At 45.3% G+C, this 16,621-nt stretch overlaps 3 protein-coding genes across 9 annotated transcripts in view; 1 reads left to right on the top strand and 2 right to left on the bottom strand.

Moving 5' to 3' along the window:
* Window positions 1–7,680: 7,680 nt before the first annotated feature.
* LOC143428075 (oxaloacetate tautomerase FAHD2A, mitochondrial) lies at window positions 7,681–14,257 on the bottom strand. Of its 3 annotated transcripts, none has more exons than XM_076902690.1 (7): window positions 14,049–14,257; window positions 11,511–11,672; window positions 11,233–11,271; window positions 9,320–9,536; window positions 8,452–8,786; window positions 8,227–8,314; window positions 7,681–8,130 (listed from the first exon to the last, which is right to left on the bottom strand). In XM_076902690.1, exons 1-7 carry the CDS (start codon window positions 14,186–14,188, stop codon window positions 8,068–8,070), a joined length of 1,044 nt encoding a protein of 347 aa, XP_076758805.1. In that variant the 5' UTR covers window positions 14,189–14,257; the 3' UTR covers window positions 7,681–8,067. The 3 variants fall into 3 exon arrangements, with proteins under 3 accessions (XP_076758805.1, XP_076758804.1, XP_076758806.1); XM_076902689.1 differs by having other exon boundaries at window positions 11,215–11,271; XM_076902691.1 differs by lacking the exon at window positions 11,233–11,271.
* A 371-nt stretch (window positions 14,258–14,628) lies between these two features.
* Window positions 14,629–16,355, bottom strand: Mrpl35 (mitochondrial ribosomal protein L35). Its single transcript, XM_076903241.1, has 5 exons — window positions 16,174–16,355; window positions 15,664–15,764; window positions 15,192–15,351; window positions 14,980–15,120; window positions 14,629–14,909 (listed from the first exon to the last, which is right to left on the bottom strand). Exons 1-5 carry the CDS (start codon window positions 16,191–16,193, stop codon window positions 14,675–14,677), a joined length of 657 nt encoding a protein of 218 aa, XP_076759356.1. The 5' UTR covers window positions 16,194–16,355; the 3' UTR covers window positions 14,629–14,674.
* Window positions 15,512–16,621, top strand: part of Mitofilin (inner membrane mitochondrial protein mitofilin) — a 31,576-nt gene continuing 30,466 nt past the window's right edge. For 3 of the 5 annotated variants that reach the window (XM_076903234.1, XM_076903236.1, XM_076903233.1), the window contains exons 1-2: window positions 15,513–15,837; window positions 16,214–16,299. In XM_076903234.1, coding sequence (XP_076759349.1) covers window positions 15,784–15,837; window positions 16,214–16,299 — 140 coding nt within the window. In that variant the 5' untranslated portion in view covers window positions 15,513–15,783. Of the gene's footprint in view, window positions 15,838–16,213; window positions 16,300–16,621 lie in introns of all 5 variants that reach the window. The other 2 variants (XM_076903237.1, XM_076903235.1) reach the window with 2 other exon arrangements.

The raw sequence follows: 16,621 nt of genomic DNA on the forward strand, positions 1-16,621 counted from the left end.
TTTATGGAAACAAGAATCGATTTTATTCGATCTCTGACGAGAGGAAATTGGTACCAAAACAAGGATTGTTTGGTCCTTTGAATTCCTGTTTGATAATGATCCTCGTAAACGGAATAAAAATTCATTTAACACGAGAGAGGACCCGACTAACGGGACGATCGGTTCGATCTCGAAACACGGATGCTAATTGCGTCGAAGAAGTGGAATTAATTAGCATTAGCTCGCGGTCGAAGGACGCGGGGCGATATTCGTGAATGGCGGTCAACCCCCAGGGGCCTCGCGTCTATATAGACGCCTCTGCTTCGCGTACGAGGGAAGGAGAGAGGCAGAGAGCGAGAGAGGGATGTGTTAAAACGTATTCTAATGCGTGAATGCGTGCGTGCTAGCCCGCGTGAGCGTGTGCACGATGGTTTAACAAGGGTCTGACAGGCTCGTTGCCGTTGTTATTTATCGGTTATGTCGGCGCATCTCCCATCTCGACGAGAGAGAACTCTCTCTTTGTCTCTCCTCTCCTCTTCCTTCCCTCTCTCTCTTCCATTTTCTTCTCGCTCCACGAGAAACCCCTCTTCGTCTTTATCGTTCCCATCGCGAGACCTCTCTGTCCCTCTCCCTGCGTTGCGAGCTCGCTGTTCGCGCGCGTATATAGCACTTCTGTGGCCCCGCTTGGAGGATATCAGTAGCGTAGGGTGTTACACTCATCGTTTCTGATTTTTTATCAGTCGCACGATTTCTCATCACTCGACTCTGGTATTCGTAATTTTTGCCAACGCTCGCGTTGCAACGTTAGGGATTTTTGCAAAGTTTTTTCAAACTAGTTCTCGCGACTCGATCTATCAATTGCCAAGAAAGCCAAGTCGAAAACGAGCGGTACCAGAAGCTCCTGGTCTGACTAGTATCATATAACTCTTGCGTGGAAATAACAATCGCCACGATTCGAACGCACAGCGAAATTTCGCTGGCAATTTCACATTTCGCGAAAGTCGATCGATCGATCCCCAGCACGGTCTTCCGAAGAATTCTCAGGAACTTACGCCACTGCGCAAGATGTGGCTTATGGAGATGGCGATGCGCGTTCTCCCGTGGTTTATACCGCGTCGAAGGGGACGAGGGGGCGAACTGTTAGGCGCAAGCACGTGTTAAAAACATAACCACTTACTTGAATGGGCTTAGGGTTTATTTATCGCGCCTAGCCACCCCCGCACGGCGGTTAATACAGTCGGGACCGTTTCGCGAGGATCGCAGCCGCGCCGCTGCCGTTCGGTTACGCGCGTCCCGCGCGCGCGCGCGCGAGGAGAAAGCGTTTTCCGCCGCGCGACGAGTGATTTCGACGCCGGCTGCGCTCGATGATCGGCGACCATTGCCACGATGACGGAGTTACGCGGGACACGTTTACTCTGCCGGCTGAAAAGCGGCTGAATCGTTCCTCCAACCGGGGACCGTTTAATGGCCGCCATTAGCTTGTCGATATCTTAATGCCGCCGCGGGAAAAAGTTTTTCGGCTGCGCTCGATTTGTTAGCACGATGCTTCGAGTCACGCGGACCAATCTCGCTGCCAGTAATGGCGTCGAGGTGGTTGCCATGTAGGTTACCGTTGATGGGTTCCTTGTTGGGCTCTGTGTAATCTCGATTTATTCGTGTCTCGTAATGGGTTCAGTTTAGCCGGAGGAATTTTATGATTTCGCAAGGTTTCACTGTTTCGCGTGGCTTTTCTATTGTTGCTGATAGCATGGAGATTGTCTAGTCTTGAACTTTGCCAAAAATGATCCTTCTTCGCCCTTCGTTCCCAAGTAACTTCACAAAATTCCACGAAGAGGAAGAACGAATTAGAAAAGTGTGTGCAATCGAGAATTTCGCGTGGATGTTCAATTGTTTGAAATAGTAAGGAGATTGTCTAGTCCTGAATTTTGCCAAAAATGATCCTTCTTCACCAGTCGTTCCCAAATAGCTTCACAAAATCTCACGATGAATTAAATCACACATTAAAAAAGCGTGTGTCATCGATACTTTCGCGTGGATATTCAATAATTTGAGATAGCATGAAGATCGTCTAGCCTCGAACTTTGCCAAAAATGATCCTTCTTCACCCTTCGTTCCCAAATATCTTCACAAAATCTCACGAAGAAGAAGAGGAAATTAGAAAAGCATGTAATAAACGAGAGTACGATTTCAACAAACCGCGTCCGCCCTCGAAAATCGCAGTTAACACCGGCAGGACAGATTTATCAGGGTCGTTCCCAGGGGACGCGTCGGCAGGCTGGTTGACTGAGCGGTCCCGCGGGACGGCGAGCGTTCATACATGCGAATCGGGAAAATTGTCGCGTGAAAATGTCGGGGGTTACGCACTCCTCGTAACAACAGCCATCAAGAGTCGTGATGACGGCGAGGGGGCACGGGACGGCGGTCTCGTTACGCTTTTAATCGTTTCATCAAGTTGTTGTTAGCGCGCGGAATGTGCGGCCATTTTGCGGACGATTGGACCGCGTTGGCTCGCGCACCGTTGTTTTCTCCCTGGCGGGTTTTCGCGGCGATTTGCGCGGAATTGCTGCGGCAAACGAGCTGAAATTTGACTCCTGCGTTGCACACACTTTTTCCTCCCTTTTTCTGTCATATCTCGTCCCCCTTCGTGGAAGGGTTATGCGCGCGGTGGAGAATCGGAAGGTTTGGGCTTTAAATAATTGCAGTTGGGGGTACACGGGAAGGACCTTATCCCGTGGCATTTATTTTTTCCTCTAACGACAGGCTCCGTCGATGTTTGTTAAAAAGAATCTCTCCACCTTTACTCTTCTCCTCACAGAACGATGTACGATCCATCAGCTTCCAAAGTACTCGATACAAATTACGACTGCGCCTATTATCCAAGAAGTAACTTAAGTAGAATCCATAATACCTATTAGACTCGGAAAAAAGAGAAAGAAACAAACCAAACTACCCATATTTCACTACGCGTAATCCCCCCAACAGACGTCTCTATATAAAATACCTTCCATTCACGTAACAGCGCCATTACACAATCCAGCTAGTCCCAGCATCCTTCGCGCGCATCAAAATTCCTCTACCCTGAAAACCATCCGACAAACCAGCCTCAAATCTTCTGCCATCCGACACTAATATTCCCGATTCCCAAAATCCCTGTCTATCACGATCGAATCGAACCTAAACGGGAACCAACGCGCGCTACAACCCCTTCGCGTCATCCACGACCACGACCAACGAAGTATCCTCAGATTCCTTCGGCTATAGAATTACATCGTCCACGAGACGAAGACGGACTCACCTACGCGGTCGCGGTTTAATAATCAATTTCGAACGCGGACGCGACGGAGCGGAGGTACAGCGTCGCGGTGGACGCGTTAACGAGGCCATAAATCCCCCATCCCTCCTCACCCCCCCGCCTTTGGAAAGCGTTCCTTTTTTCCGGGAAAAAGATCGTGAAACCCGGCGAGCGAGCAACCCCGGGGACATTCGATCTGTTCTCGAATCGGACTGCTCGCCGCTGGCTCGTAAAGATGGCCGCCTCTCGCGCGAACCCGCTGTAGATTCTAATCTGCTAGAATTATGTCTTTATTAGGCGGAATCTCTGTTGGATGAGCATAACGGTCCCGCGGTTGGGTCTCGCAGGTGTCCGTTCTCTCTCTTTCTCTCTCTCTCTTTCTCTCTCTCTCTCTTTGCGTGCGCACTCCACTCGTGGACTGAGAGGACGCGGTTAGAAACGGGAACGGAATTATGCGTTTTTCTCGAGAACGATCGCCTCGTAGCCGTCGTTAGTCAACGTTAGGCTGGACGAGAGATCCGATCTGCGCGGGTTTCGGTTAGATCCTGGGCATAGCTGCGCGATCGGTAGCCGGCTGTAAATCTGTCCAGGGTGTATGCTGCTTTTTTTTTCGCGCTGCACCGTTAGCTTTTCGTGCCCTCGGCAACCGTACGGGATCCACGGAGATCCTTGGCTGGATAGCCGGCGGAAATTAGGCAAGTTCTGTTACGCGCGACCTATGGTCTTGTTTGGGGACCCGTCGATCCTATCGCCCTCTTGGTCAGAGTATTTTCTCGTTGCCAGGGAAAGTTGGTTTTTTTTTTAGAAGAGAAATATAGCGAATAAAGTTTTGCTGATGGATCCGTGGATGGTTCAAGAGTACAGAGTCGAGTTTAAAGGGCAATCGAGCGACCCATGGTCTTGTTTTGGTCTTGTGTTGGTCTAATTTTTTTTTAGAAGACAAATATAGCGAATAAAGTTTCGCTGATGGATCCATGGATGATTCAAGAGCATAGAGTCGAGTTTAAAGGACAATCGCGCGACCTATGGTCTTGCTTTGGGACCAGTCGATCCTATCGCCACTTCGTCAGTGTATCTTCTCGTTGCCAAGGATAGTTGGTTTTTTTTAGAAGAGAAATATAGCGAATAAAATTCTACTGATCAACTTCATGGATGTTTCACGTGTATAGAATCGAGTTTAGAGGGCAATCATAGTGAAAAATGGTGAACCAGAGGGTGTAGTTAGAAGCAGTAATTTAGTGGCTCCAATTTCGAGGGCATCTCGAGCGGGAAAACCGACTGGTACAGAGGTTTTCCACGGCAGCATCGGGAACATACGGCCCGCGGTGGTTACCCGTGGCGATACTTGACAAACGATGCCCCATAATGTCCCGAATAACAGGGCAGCATTGACTCGCGGCATTGTCGTACGGGACAGCGTCGAGCACCGTGCACCAGGAGGTCCCTCCTGGCCGCTCACTTAGTTTCACCCTATTGTTCTCGAGCCTCGAACCGCCCTTGTCCCTCTCTCCGTCCCCGTCGAGCAGTTTTCACGCTCGATGTTTATGGCGCTTCGTGAAACCGTGTCACGTTCCCTTTTGTCGAGCCCTCCGCTCTATTAACCGGTCACAGGCTGCGTCCTTTCTCTGTAATGAGATTATCTGCTGCTCGCGACTGCTCGTCCGCGCGAAATCGGGTTCGAATCAGCTGGGATGACTGGCTGGAGTTCGAGAGGGTTCGTCGTGGTTGGGATCGTCTCGAGAATCGGTTGAGATCGCGATAGCGATGGGTTTCGACGACTTCGACGAGGAGACATCGACACCAGGCAAAGGATAATTTACGTTCGCGTAGTTTTTGGAGGATGGAGACGTTGCAGAGGCTACGCCATTGCGATGCAGACCAATCGAAACGCCATTAGTACCCAGTGGCATTAAACGAGCGTGTTCTCGAAGCAGGTAGCTTCTTCAAGCGTCATCCGCGCGGACGCTTCCACGAAAATTAACAACTCGCGGTGGTTCGATTTGGGATTCATTAATTTCCGCGGGACGCGAGGTGCACGCTGGTGAACGCGGCTGGACGATCACCCGCGGTGTCCGCTCGCTATTAATGCGCGGCGAGCCTCCGTCTCGAAATCGAATTACACGTCGATCGAATTAGCTTCCGTCAACGAGCCGCCTCGTTGCTGTTTATTAAAACCACTGCCAGTCGCGTCCAGCTGCCTCGACTCTCGCTAGCGACCTTGCAATACTTAACCACCCAATATCAACGACAGACCCTTAAACTTCAACTACATTAGAATATGTTTCAATTAGAAGAATTGGAGAAATTATTTTGGAGAGCTTCGAATTTTTATAGATTTTCAACAGTCGAATGGAAATTTGAAAAGTTTATCGAATTGGAGTTAGAGAAACGACGCGAGGATGGCACAGCCGAGGAAGCCATAGCGTCGACCACGGTAGTCTCGTAGTTTCAATTAGAAGAATTAGAGAAATTGCTTTGGAGAGCTTCGAATTTTTATAGATTTTCAACAGTCGAGTGGAAATTTGAAAAGTTTATCGAATTGCAGTTAGAGAAACGACGCGAGGATGGCGTAGTCGAGGAAGCCGCAGCGTCGACCACGGCAGTCTCGTAGTTTCAATTAAAAGAATCAGAGAAAATGCTTTGGAGAGCTTCGAATTTTTATAGATTTTCAACAGTCGAATGGAAATTTGAAAAGTTTATCGAATTGGAGTTAGAGAAACGACGCGAGGATGGCGTAGTCGAGGAAGCCGCAGCGTCGACCATGGCAGTCTCGTAGTTGGCCAAGGAATTTCATTTCATCCCTGGCTGCGAGCGCGCGATAATGTTGTTCGCAAACCGGTCTATTCCGCAGGCTAATCGAAATCACGGGCGCCATTAAATCGGCCGTGGGCAGCGCCCTTTAATCGTCGCCTGACAACGTTACGGGCCCGATTTGTCATCCACGAAATTGAGTCGCGTCCACCCTTGCGCCCTCCGCTTCCGAGCTGACAAAGCTCGTAGGAGTGTGCGTGCCGCGCGCTACCACTCCTCGAGGACAATATAATGCCAGCAGGCGAATATATACGGGCACGCACCATTAATATATGGCTGCGGGGGCCATTGTTGCGAATTAGGTAGCATTGTGAGACCTATTGTCGACGACAACCGAGGGGCGCCTGGCTGCGCGCTCCGCTGACTGCGTTTTGATGAAGTCCCAGGCACCAGACTTTGGACCCGTTGCCTTCCCTCAGGGCTATCCTGCTTCTCTCCGCGGCCCTTTAACGTCCAGCGCACCAGACGTCGTTCGTCTCGCATTTTTCGCGAGGTGTGGCTGTTCAGAAAGAGGACAGCCTGAACTGCACGAGGATGCTGTTCCAGCGTCGATAACCGCCTGTCAATTGTTGGACGATATTCTATCATCCACGTTATAAACGAATATTAAAAATGATTAGGTTAAACGATTCATTAATTTTGATTCTAAAATAGATTAACGTGAAACAGAGATGTAAGATTGTACTTGCTTTTGTTATTTTTTATCATTTAAGTGGATACAGCGATTGTCGGTTGCAAATGAGAGTTTAAAGTGATAGAAATAATAAATACTACATCATATCGTTATAATATTATTCTGATGTTAATTGAATAATAGTCTTATTTTAATTTAGTGGGTATGCTTGTAGTTTTACTGTAATTCGTTTGATATCTCCCGCTTTAGAGGTAAGAGAGAGAAAGATATATAAAAGAGCTATAAGAAAGAGTGAGACAGATGTTACCTGCTCTACTTTAGAACCCGTGGCGCCATCTCTGTGAAAAGTGCTCAAACTGGTCGCTCAGCGTTATCGATGGCGAAGTGAACTACTGAGAACTACTAGCGCCATCTCTTGGAAGGGTGCTGAAACTAGGTCGGTAATTAGTTTCAGTATTTTCCGCAGAGATGGCGCTAGTAGTTCTCAGTAGTTCACTTCACTGTTGATAATGCTGAGCGACCAGTTTGAGCACTTTTCACAGAGATGGCGCCAGAGGTTCTTCAATAGGGTAGGCAATATCTGTCTCACTCTTTCTTATTGCTTTCTTATATACCTTTCTCTCTCTTACCTCTAAAGCAGGAAATATCAAATAAATTGCAATAAAACTACTGAGATATACATGGACTTACAATAAAACTATTGAAATATAGAAGAAATTACAATCTAGTCGACAGTGACTAATTTTTTTAAGAAGAGGACTGTAAGGAAGTCTATGAAGAAGAAAATGCAGATTTTTGTAATGGATCGTTCAATGATAACCCTCCTCGAGGCGAAGAGGACGGAAGTACAAGGCAATTGGTTGAGTTTGTTTAAAAATATTTTAATACAAGTCTCCAAAGGAGGTTGGTAAAAAAGAAAGAACACAATAGCGATAAAAAAAAAACACGTAAAAGGACAAGTGAAAATGTTTAAAAACAGTCTCGCTTTAATTGTACAAGTACGTTAGATCCGTGTGTGATGCTTGTGATAAAGTGTGGCGCTGTGAGACGTACGAATGCGTATACGCTTAGGCTTCAGTTTCGTCGAAAATAAGTTCGATAATATTTAGCTCGAACTAGACTCCTCTCAATTATTATTGTTATAATTATCTTTTAGCCGAGAACATAGCGGTTTTCTGTGTCCCAAATCGTATCGTTCTCTTCGCGGTATCGTTCGTCGGACCAGTTCGATACGAATCCCAGTGAAAGAGCGACGTTCCGACGTCGATCCCATTCCTGTAACGTACGTTCCTTTTCCTTCCAGGGCGAGTCGCTCCCGTACGTTTTCTATGGGCATAGTCCACTCGTCAGATCAGAGAACCTTGTTCCTCAGACGACCAAGACCCGATATCTCCGTTTCCAACACGTCTCCACGCTTAAAACAGAAGCATAAAATATATTATAGCTTCAAATATACAATTAACAAAACACGTTACATAGCGTATCTGAACGTCAACGTTCGCCATTGTACCTGTAAATATTCTGGTGGCTTGCGAGTGAATCCCACGCCAGCTGGCGTACCCGTCAGAATCACATCTCCTGGTAAAAGGGTCATGAATCTGAAAACCACAATTTACATGGTCATCATGAATGCTCGATGCTCCAATGAGCTTGAAAGATCTTAGATTTTAGTGGGACAGTGCTGCATGATTAATAGTTAGACTCGATTATAAAAAAAGTGCTGAACAGCGCGTACTGTGAGATATAGGCGACGATTTCGTGAGGCTTGAAGATCAACTCGCTCGTGTTGCCTTCTTGCTTGATGTTACCATTCACCCACGTCTTTACAGAGAGATTGTTGATGTCACAAACAGCCTCTTTGGTGACAACAGCCGGCCCCAGCGGGCAGAACGTGTCCATCGCTTTACCCAACAGAAATTGGCCGCCGTTCCTCTTCGATTTCTGCCAATCCCGCGCCGTGATGTCCTGCGCCACTGTGTAACCGAAAATACAGTCCTCTCCCTCGTCGTTGTTCAACGCCTTGCATTTTTTCCCAATCACTATCGCCAGTTCGGCTTCCCAGTCAACTTTCTATAGGAACAATCGTAATAGAAACAACGAATGAATATACAACGCCTCGCAGTATGCAGTGCATTAGATAACAGCGTCATAAATTTTTTTAAATAATTGACTAGGACGATTAGATAAGAACTGGTATCTCTCCCTTGCGTAAGAGAATTGCTAAACGTTTCCCGATCGTTCATCGGTTACGCAAACTCGTGTCGCTGACCTCGCTGTGATTTAGCGTTTTTCCTCTGAATATTCACTGCAACGAAATCCATGTAATTCCTCTAATTGTGAGAGCAATGAAAGAAGGGGAGACTACATTCCGTGACAGACACGGCAACTTTCTCCGTGCATCGGTTCGGTCGGTAAACTAGGTATTCGCCTGTTAACCAAAGATTCTCATACTTTCGTAGATGCATATAGCACTCGATCGGTTCTATAATTAGTTTGAAAGTCCGTTTAACTCGTTATGCAATTGTCTCGGCTAAGTATAGAGGCGGTCATGGCTACGCAAACAGAGATAGAGCGCTTTCATCCGCGATCGTTCTTGAACTTACATCCGAGATCGGAGGGAGCATGATGTTGTCGCGAGGTCCGATGATGTTGCTTGGGAATTTGCTGAATATCACCGGTGTCTCAGGCGGCGATAAACCTTGCTCCTTGCAGTGGCCGATGTAGTTCAGTCCAACGCATGCCAATTTGTCCATTCGCGTGACTGGCGGCAGAAAGTTCACCTCCACTTCCGGTATCACGCTGCGTCCTTCTGCCACTATTCTGCAATTTTTTTCGTTCACGTTATGAACGGAAATATTTGTCGAATGGCAGAGCTGAGCTGCGTTTAAACTGCGCTTTCGACTCTTCTCGACGACGTCGATTCGTTCAAACATTAGTATTTTAAACCTCAACTTCGCAATTGAAGTTGAAGTCGAGTAAGATAAGTCGACAGGTTTTAACAACATTTTGCCCAGCTCTGCCAGCTCTCTGCCAAACTCTCTACGTCATTCTGTTATCGATACATTCTTTCTGCACCTGGTAAGATTATTATTAACATTCAAACAACTCCTCAGGTGACGTTAACAATGGGTTAGTTCAAAGTAGTTTATAGTTCTCTTGCGTAACAGGAAATTGTCCAACGATTGTTCGATCCTGCAGTTTCTCCGCGGGAAACTGGTTTCGTAAGTTAGAGGAAACTCTGCACGCATCTTCGATCACATCAGGATGATCGAAAAGGTTGTAGACGCGTTTTCATTCAGAGGCGCCCAACATCCGGGGAAAGTTTCAAGCTGACCCAGGGCTTGCGAGCTCGCCAATTGGCGCTCGAACAAGCATCTGGTTAAGTTAATAGCATTTGCGTTCGACGATCCGTAAAAAAATTCTAAATCGCGTCATCAAATTTTTGCGTCAGTTTCAATCTTCGATTTTCAATGGCAAACACCATGCAAGTGGCGTGAAGTGTGTGTGTAGTATTAAGTGTATTTACGAGGTCTTATCTCGAGATACCGAAGCTACTTAGTCGATAGTGCTTTACAAAGGTATACAATTATAGCTTATAGTTTGTCAAACATTCTCTTTAAAGCATTCTCTCTCTTTCTCTCTCTTACAAGAAATAGCTTTAAATATCAGTTGGCGACGTATTATTTTCACATTCCATGGCCACCAGTTCCATATCGGTACTTCAAAGCACCAATCCAATCATGTAACTCGAGCATCCGATAGATATAACAATGTTCAAACACGAATCGTTCGCAAACAGGAAAAATATGATCGACAACCGCGATCGAGCCTCCGAGGCCAGCCAATTACCGCTTGCGAGAGAACAACGCTTTTCAAGCGTCTCTCATCCGGTTTGCTCGTTTTTCCGCGAAAACAAGATACGACCGATAGAGTGAACGATAATGCGACAGGCATCTGACGCTATCAGCGATCGAAAGCGACGCCTTCGATGCAAGAAATTATTCACGAGAGATGCTTGAAGCATGCAAGAGGTGTTCGCGCGAATATCAGCGGCATTTTTATCTTTATTGGTACCATTAAAGATATTATTTTATTAACTCGTTGCTTCTTAATCTTCTTACACCGTGGAATTCTATTCTTTTTCTTGCTCTACGCAATCTGAAGTTGTTCGCGAATCAGTCCTGATAGATGTGTAAACGAGACAAATAATTCTGCTTCTACTAGTTTCGCTAACGGAAACGCGTGGCGCGGATGTCTTACTAGAAATGGCTGTATCTACTGCCATCGCTTCTCATTGGATAGCCGCTGCTGTTGCCTACTCTACTGCACTGATCAGACTAGTAGATCCAGAACCACTGCTCGCCTTTGTACGCGAAGGGTGTTCGATTGTCCAGGCATACACAGAGAAAAAGGCGAATACAATGGATTAATACTATCTCGGGGGTGGCTTAATTCAGAGGGTTCAGACAGTGTACAGAGAGTTGTTTTCATACTAAACTCTTTCAATAGCGCGAACCTCTCTACCAAGGTTAACATGTCGACCTCTTCGTCTTCCCTGGGAACAAAGTGATGAAACATGAAATCAAATAATGTGGTAACGCAATCCTTTTTCGTTCACCGTCCTCGCGAAACGCTGTTCTAAGTAAAAATCACGAGTTATCGCAATTCCTCGCGTCGATACTTTTGCGTCATTCGGGTATGCTAATTAATAGCCCATGCTAATCAATGCCACGACAGCTCGCGATAACGAGAAGCTTATCGTAACCCTGCCACCCTTGGTGGTGTCGCGTCTACCTTCTGGCTTTCTTCAGCAGATCGTCGCCACCCTCCAGGAACTTTTTCAACGTGTTCGGGATCCTCGAGTCCACTGCGGAAACGGCGATCACGTCGCCACCCTGGGCAAGTTGCACCCCCAAGTGTTGCGGCCCGCCATTCTTCCCGGTGAACTGAACGAACCTAAATTGAAAAACGACGGATAAATGTTATCGCAAGAGTAATGAGTCTGCTAAAATGATTGGGGTCAGAGTAGAACTCTTGAGATCAGCGATTTTTGCAACATTGTTACGACGCTCGTCGAGACGAACAGGTTCTGCGCGAAAGCAAAGACGAATTCACCTCTTGAGTGCAATTCTCCTGGCCAAGTAAAACAAAAAAGATCTCAAGGCTCCTCATTATTACAGCGCTTACGTACACATCAGCTGTATGTGATCGGTTGAAAACTATCCGCGTAAAAGGTTTTATAAATTTAAATAAATTAACGGGTTGTATATTATTATGAAAGTGATTCGAGGTGTGTTTGCGAGTCTATTAGCAGTTGTATTCTAATCAAACTTTAGATCTCTGCGAGTATCAATGAATGAATATAGGTGGATTAGATAATGAATTCTTTCTCTCTGTCTCTTTGCTTCTCTGTGAAATAGCGACAAAGTGTTTAACGCGTAAATTTAGTTGTATTTCGATGATAGTGACTGAAAAGTGCGCAAGTGGGACACGATAAAGGGGTACGATTATCGCGAACGACGATACCTACTCTAATATTTTTGTTTACCAGTATTTTAATAACTGCTTTGAAAAATGGACCGGGACCGAACGATAAACGCGAGATAAAAGAGCAAATAAATAATCGAGATAATATCTGTTTCCACGAACTAGCAAACCGTAATCGTTGTACATAAAAATACAATTTATACGCAAACAAAATTTGATGCTATATTTAAAAACTTACGCGTATGTATTACAGTGTTACTTATATCCACGATTAACATATGTTCTAACAGCTCTAATTAAGAGTGTCACGGTTAGGCTTATCAGTCGCAGTCAATACCCTAAGTCCAAGTTTACAATGTGATAAGATTTGAAAAGGTTTATTGACTATTATGACTGAAACAACTATTGATCATGGATTTATCGAAACTAATGTACGGTCAGTTAATCGTGAATGTGTATTTTGAAATTGACAAATGATTAAAATGGAAAATAATAGGGAACTGTAATTCGGATATTAGTCTTGAACATTTAGATGTGTTTATCAGCGATTTTGCTGCCATCTGTGTTGTGTCGGCTATGAGTTCATACAAGATTAATGCCATCCAACAGGAAAGTACCACGAGCGACGTATGTCCTAAAAAATTAGTTGATAATACGTAGAATATCTGTTAGAATATTTGAGACAGACTTGCCTGACAAATTTTCCGATGCACAAGGTAGGATAGACTTAACTTGTATACTAATTGGAGAACTCTAGAGAGTAAGTAGAAGGGTCCTATTAGTGTCAGACACGAGTCATCTAATTAGTAGTAGAATCGTCGTTAACTCATACTTTCGACTACTAAATCTATGACAATATTTCGTTCGATGGAGTAATATATACTCCTGCATATAATATTCATTTAAATTGTTGGTAAACGAATACTCTGAGGAGCAAAGTATCTTGGAATATCTGCATCGTAGTACGCAAGGTTTGACGATATATCGCGCCTTACTTCATGCTATACGCAACCAGCATTGAAATGTCTTTTTAGCAACAGCGATAAAGAAGTAAAACGTTTGTTTTTCTTTTATCAGGTTAGCACTAGAGCTTTTTGTTATTCTTGAGCTACGTCGTTGAAATAATACGACAGTTATGTTGATAAATGTCCCCTTGACCGGTGTATTTTCACGCGGCTAAGTTCAGCGCGGACAGAGTCTCGAAAGTATGTGAATTCAGACCTGCTCAGTGTCGATGACATAATTATGCCAAATCGAACGATTTCTGATATTTCAATTGAATCAATCGCTGTTCGATCTTCGTCAAAAAGAGAAAAAAAAACTATGGTTTCCTCGACATAACTGCTCCACGCAATTATAGATCTTGTAGCAATCGATACCAAAAAGGTTCATCGAAACACGAAAACGTGTCTGGACTTAATCTCATAAACCCACTGCTGTGAACCCCTTCCTGTGCAACACTGCTCTTCATCCGTCGCATTTTATCTCTCCATACGATGACCAAATCACCTGTGCGACACGAACCAGCCTCGCTCTCGTCTTTCAAATTCTCTACGTCGAAACCAAGTGAACCGTGTCCCAATTTAAGTTGCAAAAATTCTCATCGAAGAGGCACGCGCGTGTGTCTATTAACACCGCTGGCCATTTTCGAACAGGTAAATCAATGCGTCCGAGATTAGACGCGTGTGGAAGGGTAAATAGAAAAACGTGTAACGACCGAAACTTAACTTAGGCCAATCAAAAATTAGGCGCGAAGTTCAACCGTCGTTGGGTAATCGCAATTGGGCCCACGAATCGCTGTTTCATCGTTAATCGGATTTAAATTTCAGCTGGGTCTCGACTCACCTCATGTCGACTGCGTTACTGGTAGAGAAATTCCTGCCGGGTGTGCTCGCGGCGAAATGCGCGTTACTCTTCTCGACGCACGAGTTTCTGAAGACGAAGCATGCTTTGCTGAGTGATCGCAACTTGCAACGATAAGGCATTTTCTGCGGCAGATAAAACGGTCACAGGATTGATCGCGAGACGATGTTACGATAGAGTCTTGCGGATAAGAAAAATAAAAATTTAGGGTTCTACCGGCGAGTAAGGAAGATAAAGTACTCGCCGCGAAGGACGAACTACAACTGAACACATTACGCCACTCTAGGCGGTCTCGACTCGTGGTGGGGGAAGCCACGTGATCTCGATAAAAAAAAAATGATTTAGCTTTGAAAGTGGACGGTGATCGATTTGATCAACATTTCCATTCAATGGTCGACGAATTATTAATATATTTCGATCGTGACCCGATCGAACCACCTCGTAAAATTTTGATAGACGAGATGATCGACGAGCGGGCGCGACTACGAACGACTAACGAATACTAACTTCGGATGATTGAAGATAGTTTAAGAACGACAAGGGAGGGTGTAATTTCTTTATTTTCAAACGTAGGTTTCTTCAACGATATTTATACCAATCATACTATTTTACAGCGGTCGTGGTTTTCTTCTTGTAAAGGGGAACTCCTCGCGTGCGTGGTATGGATTGTAAGGATCGTCCACGTAATAGTGCGGTCTTCTCCAATATCTTGTCACCATTTTGTCCAATAAAGTGGACTGGGTGGCATTACAGAAGACATGTTGTTTCGCTTTGTACTTATTCCTTAAAGATTTTCTCCAGATACTCTTTTTACGTCCAGCGCGCGTTCTTATCCATATGCCCCTAGAATCAGCATTAATAAATATATTGCATTATGTGGTAACATAACGCTCATCGTAAGTCAAGATCTTACCAATTCAATCTATAAAATCTGTCGACTACTGCTTTCGCGGATTTTCTCTTCCCTTTTTGCCTAGAAAACTTTGTAATCGTTCTCACAGAAGTTGGGATAAGTGTTAATGTTACAGGTGCAACGTTGTTCGTCTCAGTTCGACTGCAAATTATAATTATATTGTTAGCTTAACATTACACAATATTCATACAGTGTACTTTGAACACACATACCCAATTAAGGCCTTCTGTTTGATGCAACCGACATTGTCCCATCTATTTATGGTAGAAGAAAACGCGCCAAAGAATCGTTGCTTGATAGCCTGTGTAACTGGAAACTGTTTAGAGATCAGAGAACCTGTTAAACCGGTCGCATTAGCTCGCAAAGCAATATCTGAAACGAAAATAAAAAGTAACGAGTAATTATTTAGAAGAAATTAAAATCCCACCGCGGTTCGTTCAGTTTGACTATTTCAAATGCGCGCCCCTGGTCACAGTTCCACGGTGTTCCGTCTGTCAGCTGGTCGAAAGATGGTTCGCCGACCAAACAGAACATAACCTAACGGGGCACGAACTCGAAACGATAATCGTGCAACGACTCATTGAACACGAACGAATAATAGTTGAAAATGAAGCCACCAAACTATCGCTCGGTCTAGAAGAGCGAAGCGGCGGCGGACCTTACGATTGAATTCCAGTTACATACCCCGGACAGCGGCGCTAACAATACGCAACATTCTTCTTTTCCGTCTCGTTCCGTCGGTAACCAGCTGTTTTGTGCCGTCGTTCCCTTTTTCCTTTGGCTGCCTGACCGGCCACCCGAAAGATGTTCCGAATTGGATTAAAATTTCCGTGCAACGGTCTGAATGGGGTACGTAAAGTAAGTGGAAATTGAACGATCGCAACGGCGTGAGTTCGACGGGTCTCGCGTTTCGCGTATTATTCAACGATACACGCGAAGAAGGGATCGTGCGAGTGAACGATCGTTCGCTACGCGCTGATAGTCGTCATCCAACGCGATATCGTCCGCGATGATATTTCATATTTCCGTGGGCGTTCGCCGATGGTTCTCGCGAGACGTAAGTCGCGACCCGTGCGAGAAATCGCGGTCGCGTCGCGAGGACGACGGTCTTGCAAGTTGTCAGTGAATATTCCTGCGGACAAGACCAAGGTTGCCCGCCTCGCGTGGCAAGATGGCTTAAATTTAGGAGCTTACATAATTCCAGACGATCTCATCGACACCGTTGTCCTTTCAGGTGAAAAAGCATGGATCCTCCAGACTCTATTTGACAACCAGGTGTTACGAGACGCGTGCACGTGTTAAATTCGACCCAGAATGCAGGTGAGCGTGCGAATTGTTTGTTAACGCGTAACCTCGATTGTCAAATTTGACATGGTTCGAGTCGACGTTTTGGATAGAGGAGACCACAGATCGTTGTTTATCGTTGAATTCTGTGTATACCGCGCTTTAACAAGCGTCAGTTTCATTTATACACGACGAGTTTATCGTCGTTTTAGTTTGAGGTTAGGTTATGTTTGTTAAGGATACTTTGCTCGATTCGTTTCTATCTTTTAGTGTATTTAAATGCGTCACGTGGGAATCTGTCGGTATTCATTTGCGAAACTGTTGCATAATCATTATTTTGAACGGCTCTGTGACATGT

Source organism: Xylocopa sonorina, chromosome 10 (genome assembly GCF_050948175.1).
Source record: "Xylocopa sonorina isolate GNS202 chromosome 10, iyXylSono1_principal, whole genome shotgun sequence".
Lineage (NCBI taxonomy): Eukaryota > Metazoa > Arthropoda > Insecta > Hymenoptera > Apidae > Xylocopa > Xylocopa sonorina.